The sequence below is a fragment of the Narcine bancroftii genome, chromosome 3 (assembly GCF_036971445.1).
Source record: "Narcine bancroftii isolate sNarBan1 chromosome 3, sNarBan1.hap1, whole genome shotgun sequence".
Taxonomy (NCBI): domain Eukaryota; kingdom Metazoa; phylum Chordata; class Chondrichthyes; order Torpediniformes; family Narcinidae; genus Narcine; species Narcine bancroftii.
Window position 1 is genome coordinate 101,264,277 of NC_091471.1, and position 7,318 is coordinate 101,271,594.

General features: G+C 37.3%; 1 protein-coding gene across 1 annotated transcript; it reads right to left on the reverse strand.

Annotated features, from left to right (window-relative positions):
* Positions 1–1,172: 1,172 nt before the first annotated feature.
* On the reverse strand, positions 1,173–2,575 carry gsx2 (GS homeobox 2). The gene is made up of 2 exons (XM_069922800.1): positions 2,199–2,575; positions 1,173–1,701 (listed from the first exon to the last, which is right to left on the reverse strand). The coding sequence occupies exons 1-2, from the start codon at positions 2,569–2,571 to the stop codon at positions 1,361–1,363; spliced, it is 714 nt and encodes a 237-aa protein (XP_069778901.1). The 5' UTR covers positions 2,572–2,575; the 3' UTR covers positions 1,173–1,360.
* Between the last annotated feature and the right edge of the window lie 4,743 nt (positions 2,576–7,318).

Sequence of the window (7,318 nt, forward strand, 5' to 3'; positions counted from 1 at the left end):
TTTGAAATTGTTACTTGTCACCAGTGTGAAATTACAAATGATGATCTAGGTCAGTGGGCCTCTTGATATCCAAACCAACTGGAGACTTTCCAGTGATAAATTAGACTATTTTTCTTGGATGAGAAGGGAAGCATGGGTCACGGATACAAATAGATCTGTGTGTCAATGAATGAAAATAATAACATTGCCTTCGCAATGCTTGAGGTTGCCTCCAGCATATACTGTATGATGGACGTGTACGGTGCACATTCAGATTTGTACAGGGATACTTCTGAGAGATTAATATTCTATCCAATGAAGGATAGAGGGTGGCGATTCATATATTTTTATCATTCACACAGGCACTCAAAGAAATGCAAATAACCAACCATGCATAAGGAAAAAAGGATTTTTATATGCTGCTACTTTAACTTTTAAAAATAAGGACCCATGTTATTTTCCATTGAAAACTTCAAGTGAACACTCCCCTCCTAACTTCACTCTCTTTCTTTAGACACACACACACACATACTTCCTTTGTCTGGAAAAGAGCAATAATGTGTACCATTGTGCACGAATTATTTCACAATCATTATTTGATCTGTTAGGGCTCCCGTCTTATTTACAGCACAGTTCTGTTAACTGGGTCATTTCCCCCCAGGGTCTGCTGCTGCGAACCCTGTAATTCAGAAATTACTGCTTCTGTGATTATTGAAATTGACAAAGAAAACAATTCATTAAAATGTCTCAGCACTTTCCTGTTTCCTTGTTTCTTTACATTTTTGTCCATGAAATCACATGGTTAGCTAAAATTAAATATCTTTTTTCAAAGATCCCAACATTTTATTTTAAATAAATATAAATATAAATGTCGTATAAAACTATTCACAACAGATGAACTTTACAGTAAGGATCAACAAAATTTCTATTTATATCTATTTACAGATATTTTGCACATTCAACCTCCATTTGTTTCTTTTGAGTTTGGCGATTTACATAGATGTCATTTTTTCAATTCACAAAGGTCAACAGAATCAAAAAATACATTATTTACATAAAACATTGGAATTTTCTTTTTTTTAAAGTAATTGCATGTATATACATCACCTGTCGGGGAAAAGAACCCCTGACCGAATCAGACAAAATCATGTTAGCGTCAAATGACAGCACTTTAACTAAATTTACTTGCACTTAATGAGAACAGAGAACACGAGACTGTTGCGTGCTCCATCTTAATACAATTCTACAATAGATATATTCATACTAGAAGACTGAGCAGGCAAATTCAACTCTATACCATTTATTAAATGTTAAACGTCAAAGAAATGTGGAACTGTAAATGTCTGTCAACTTTCGAACGTTGCAGTTCTGTCCGTGGTGACTATGCGGGTGACAAATCTTTGTCTTCTTTGCCAGATGACATCGGAGACAGGGATTCCTCGTCCTCGGAGCGCAAACAGTGACCTTGACGGCTACATTTGCAAATGTTGTGCGCGTTCCGTGGGGTTCCCTTGCCCTCTTTTTTGTGCTTGACGCGCCGATTCTGGAACCATATCTTCACCTGCTTTTCGGATAGATTCAGATAGGTGGCAATTTCAATCCTGCGAAGCCTCGACAGGTACATGTTAGAGGCAAACTCCCTCTCGAGCTCCAAAAGCTGTGTGCTTGTAAATGCTGTTCGCATCCGTTTACCGTTTTGTAAGTGACTGTTATTTTCAGGACCTGTAAGCACGCAATGATACTACAATATTAAAAGATGGGGGGAAAAAAAACTCGATGTTATCCCGCCGTCCACCGCACTTCTATAAAATCCCGCCAAAGTAGATACCTGTTTAATCTCCGTCGCTATCCCGAAAATGAGTACACATTATAGGGAAACTTAAACGCCTCATTCTAATAAATAAGATGCGACTAGCATTATATATGGTCTATTCGTTTTTAAAAATTCAACTTTTCGGTAAATGTTCACATTCCCTGTATAGTTTGGATATATATTTCTATACATTTTGAATCACTGAGTCGATTCAGCAAACGCTTCTAACAATCTGAAAAGGATTATGTAATCTTCATGGCGAAAGCAGAACTGCCCGCTCAAAGCAATATCACACTTCGCTCAGGTACAACACTTAAAGTGCACTATTTGGAATTAAAGTAACAATACATCACTTCTCCCATTATTTCAACTTTCTAAAACATTTAACTCCTCTTTGTAAACTTACCCACGGAAAGGCAGTGATATCTTCTAGGATCAGTTACGCTGTAGGTAGGAGTGCAAACAGGTGGATGCCCGAGCCCGGAGTTTGACTGCTGGTTCATTCGTTGACAGTACTGCGGGTCTCCATTTGGAAACTGGCTTTTTAGCAGCGGGATTCCACTCCGGGACGAGTGAATATGGGAAGTGACACAGAGGGGACAGACACAGAAAGTACCCGTCTTTCTGGACGGACAAACTGGACCAGAAACTGACATCATTGTGGGTGAATGAACGCTGATAGGTATTAGAAAGTCTTGGCCGTGGTCGTTGAGGACAGGAGTAGACCTTACTGAAGAATCTTTGATGATCAAGGAATCAACATAAAACGATCGAGACATTGTGTATTCTTCTAGGTTCTTTCTGGCTTTGCTGGATTCTGGGTTCAGTAAACACTGCGCAAGGAGAGAGTGAGAAGGTACTTATGTTTGGAGGCTAAACAAAAGGATCCCAGGCGATGGTTGGTCTGAACGTCACCCACGTGCGCGCCCTAGTCCAAAGTTTTTTTTTCAAATACTGCCAGTGAACTATTAACACGTGATTAAAGCGAGGCGGAGATCAACATTTCCCCATTTGTCAGGCAACCCCTTGAGAGGCACTATCAAAGTCTGACAAAACAAGAAACAAAAAACTTTTTAAGTGAGTGTTTTGTAATTTTCCTCAGTGCGGAAAAGGAAAGCTCCACAGCTGACTTGAGACAGATACACCGCAAGTTAACCAGCTGCCGTTAACAGCGTCATTGTCAGGAGATCTAAAATCACTTTCAATTGACTCACCGAGCATGGGAATGGTTTAATCCAGTGACAATTACTGGACCTTTGTGATTGTTTTGTTGCAGTGGAGACGTCTTAAGTGCAACAGAGAAGGCATTACTTTAATTTTCAGGACTTTGACAGCAAGTCTAAAAAAAGCCATATCAATCTGCAAACTTAATATATTGTAATATTGCAAACATATCATCCGGTCCTGAAATGTTGATTCTATCGATTGATACATCTGGACATAATAGAACAATTGTTACTTGAATAAAGATTTAAAAATACCAGGCTATGAACGTAGGTCATGTAATTCAGTATTTGAAATGTATAATGTGTCTGGGCTTTTGGTATCCGGAGAGTGCAAAGCCACTGGAAAGATGCGTAAAGTGTGACTGAACTTAGAAACAAATCACGCCCTTCCTCACTGGGTCAATATGAAGTGATATTAAATCTCATGACAACGGGTGAAGGGTCCTGTATTCAAAGAGCGGGTTTTCGAATTTTACGCAGTACTTTGCGCTAATAGGGTTTTATTATACATCAATGGAATTGCAGTTGACTTTATTTGTTTAATCTGTCCAGTAGTTTTGATTAATTTCTTTTAAAAAAGAAATGAAGGCATTTATGTTAAATGCACCCGAACAAAGGAATATGTGTTAATTTATGTTAGGATTGCTGTATGCGATATGCCGCAACATAACCAAGGGAGGAATCGCACTTTCTAAGATATAAATCTTAGTGCGGTGCAGAAAACGGATCCGAGTCATGAAACAGTTCATAAATGTACATATTTATAAAGATATGAAATGCAAGGCCTCTTCATGTGTACATACCAGTAGCCAATGAAACATATCGTTTACACAGTAATTATTACCAATGAATAAACAGTTGGTAAATTCTTCAGAAAATCATTAATTTCAGAGAAAATTATTATTTGAGGTATGTAATTGAATAACCATTAGACTGTACAAAGTGACAGAGACGAGCTGGACTTCGGTTTACAAATGACATTGGAATCCACATTGAAACATCTATTAACTGGATGTTGATGCCGCCCAGTAGCTAGACTATCCAAATTATAGTTACTTTTTTTGTTTAAAGTAACAACTTTAAAGTGTAAAATTCCCAGACAAGCACATAAATGTCACATAAATGTCAGCCTTTTTGACAGACCTGAACCTGCCCGTTAATTTAACGTTGATCTTCAACTACCCCGCTACAATTAAAGTTAAAATTTAGAAATAAGAATTAATCCGATAGTTTCAGTTAGTCTGAGTAAATAGTATTTTTTATGTTCAACAATTCGCTCTTTCATGAATTTTCAGAAAACAAATAGATATTTGTTTGCGATTACTATTCAATTAATAAGTATTTATTGGGCGCTGGATTAGCAGATATTAACAGGCGGCTAACAATCTCAGCAATGCGTTAATCCTTGATCTTGTGACAATAATTAGCGATTTTGGTCTCCGCCAGGGTCCTAACGGGTCAATTTAGGGCTTTACACAGCTTAAAAGAAAAGACCTCCAACACGAATTTCTGTAACTTTTAAAAAAAAATCAGCAAATAAACTAAAAATCAAAATCTTCGAAAAGTTTTGAGAAGCCATAACATTTCGTGCTTTCAAACAAGAGACCTACAGTTTACTGTTCCATACATATGTACTTTATAATCTCTTAATTGAAATGGGGTTCACTGTCTTTGCATACTCATTCAGAAAAAATGCGACAACAGACTTTCAGGTACGTGGCGATCTCCAGTTGCGCCTCAAATAACCAGAGAAAGAGAAGAATGAATTCGGATAAAATGAACATCAATTGGAACTCTTTTAAGGGAACCACTTTCATACTGAACAAAGGTACTATTATGACTTGGGTTATCGTGTTAAATAATAAATGTCAATAATTTAATACAGCCTCCACATGCATTTATTACCCCATGTCAATCATATGATCCAATGTTTCTTTCAAACCTCCCATTCTCTTGAGACAAGATCTCGCCATTTTGAACATTGTTCGGCACTTCCGCAAATATAGTCAGCTGCAGGTCTGGGTTGACCCAATGTCAATTACATTCATTGCTTTCAATACAATATCAAACGAGACAAACCCCATGAAAAACAATAAAAAATATAAGATGCATACACTAGAATGGACAGCCATGATCTCCTTCAACACACAATTCTGCATTACACATCAGTGACATTTCGTGTATTTAAACGTAGAACTACTTTCCCATTGAAACGCGATAAGGATTTTTAAAGTGCTTCTCTCATTTATTCGCAAGTTTTCCTCAAGGGGAATGGACAATAAGAGAGGAAGCTTGTAAAACTCAGCGGTCACTTGGAATGGTGTCTGTTATAAAACTTGAACCAGGAAAGTTTCGCAGTGAGTTAGCTGAATGGAGGTCAGGCAGTCTCAATCACATCAGCAGGCAGCTTTGTAATTGTACTAATAAAGCGAGCGAAAGATAATACAGAAGCAGGGAGTTTTAAAAAAGACCGACGATTACAGTGGAATACAATGCAAGAATGTCTAAGCCAGGCGGAATGATGCAAGGCGCGCGCCCACATTGCATGGTCCTCATTACAATATTATTTTCTATAATTATGACCAATAACATTTCATTGCTCATGAAATAATCCTGGGAATGAGAGTGGTTATGAGCCTATAATGAGGTCAAATTGCCTCGACTCGCCGAGACACGTGTAAGGATTTAAGAGGTATTAAGCGGCTGGGTACAGATCGCCGACTGTTACCTCAACATTACTTTCATAATTCAAGTATAAAATTAGTCTATTTAAGGGAAATATTTTGAATCCGTTTATTCTACTCGGGTGACAGTAGCTTTGGTTAAGTCTGTGTAAAAAAAAAAGCTCTTTTGTGATTCTTGTTTCTAAAGAGCAATAAGTGAACAGCATTTTCTATTTTGGGAATATTTTCCATTGATTTTATTATTAATTCTAAATAAGATGTCACACATCAGGAAGTCAGTTTAAATCTTCTTGAGACATGTATGAAGAAAAGTTTTGTATCATTTCAATGTCTTAAATGGCACTGAAACAGCGTGTGTGCAACTCCTATTTGTGAACAAATAGGTTGTGTAACGTTTCTAATATTTTTCCATAGCAAGTAATGAACGTGAACCTCTCTTTGCTACAATTGCAGGTAGAAATTGATAAACTGGAATTATTATTGCTTCTATTTTTCGATATAATTCGTGTTATTTGCGGCCGATAAAGCACAAATTCTCGCCAAAACAGAACAAAAATTGCATTCTCGAGAAATGTATGTTGTCACTTCATTCCACAAGTTGCGATGGTGAATCCATCACGACATAGATATACAGATTGAGCCACTTTGTTAAGGCCATTGTCTCTTATACCAAGTCTAATCTGTTCGTTTTCCATCGCCACACAAATTTATTGCTTCAAAAAGAATTTGAACCAAAGTTTGGTTCAAGTGAACATTCAGCCGAAAAAGGATTATGCATATTCACTCTATTATAATGTTTGCTCAGAAATTGCCCCTAAAATGATTGCATTTATTTGCCTAAAATGCAACTTAATTAAACTTTCTCATTATTTGAACTAAATAAGTACTGCTAGAGCTGAACTGGTGAATGAATATCATTACTTTGTATCAAACTTTATTTTATCTCAGTGTTACATTCGGATATTGCTGCTTACCGTAAAATACACTTGTGACTTTTTAAAGTATTTGTTACTAGGCAACACTTTTTGAATAACAAAAATTGAAAAGAACCGCTCGGTCCACTATCCTCTAAACTTCAAAAAAAAAGTCTTCAATAATAGTGGGAAAGGACAATGGTCGAAGAGACAACAAAATGCCACTGGGGTGACTTTTCACAAGCAATTATTCTTCATTTATCCATTCAGTAAAGGAGCTCTGATATTCTTATTTTGTTTTATTTATTATGTTCCCTTCTGGCGGTTTGTATAAAAAATTTGTGTTTGGGTAATAAAATTTCAGATTTGCACGGAAACAACCAGCACGGGCAGAAAATGGGCGTTTAGGCTTGTTTGATGTATAATTAAGATCGAAAATATGAAGTCAGGCGTTATGGGATCTGTCCCAAAGTGTCAACGTTGGGCGGTTCGTCCATTGAAACATTTCAAAGGAGTCAGGAAACAAACAAAGTGGAAAGCGCGTGACACAGGGAATGGTTGTAAATGTGTTAATTTCAGACAGCTCATTTTTGGAAAGAATTGAGTCCCTTTCTGAGTCCTTTTCTCTGCCCCTCCAGCAACACCCCCCCCCCCCCACCCCCGCCACACCATAGTTATAGACCTTCATTGTTTGATATGATT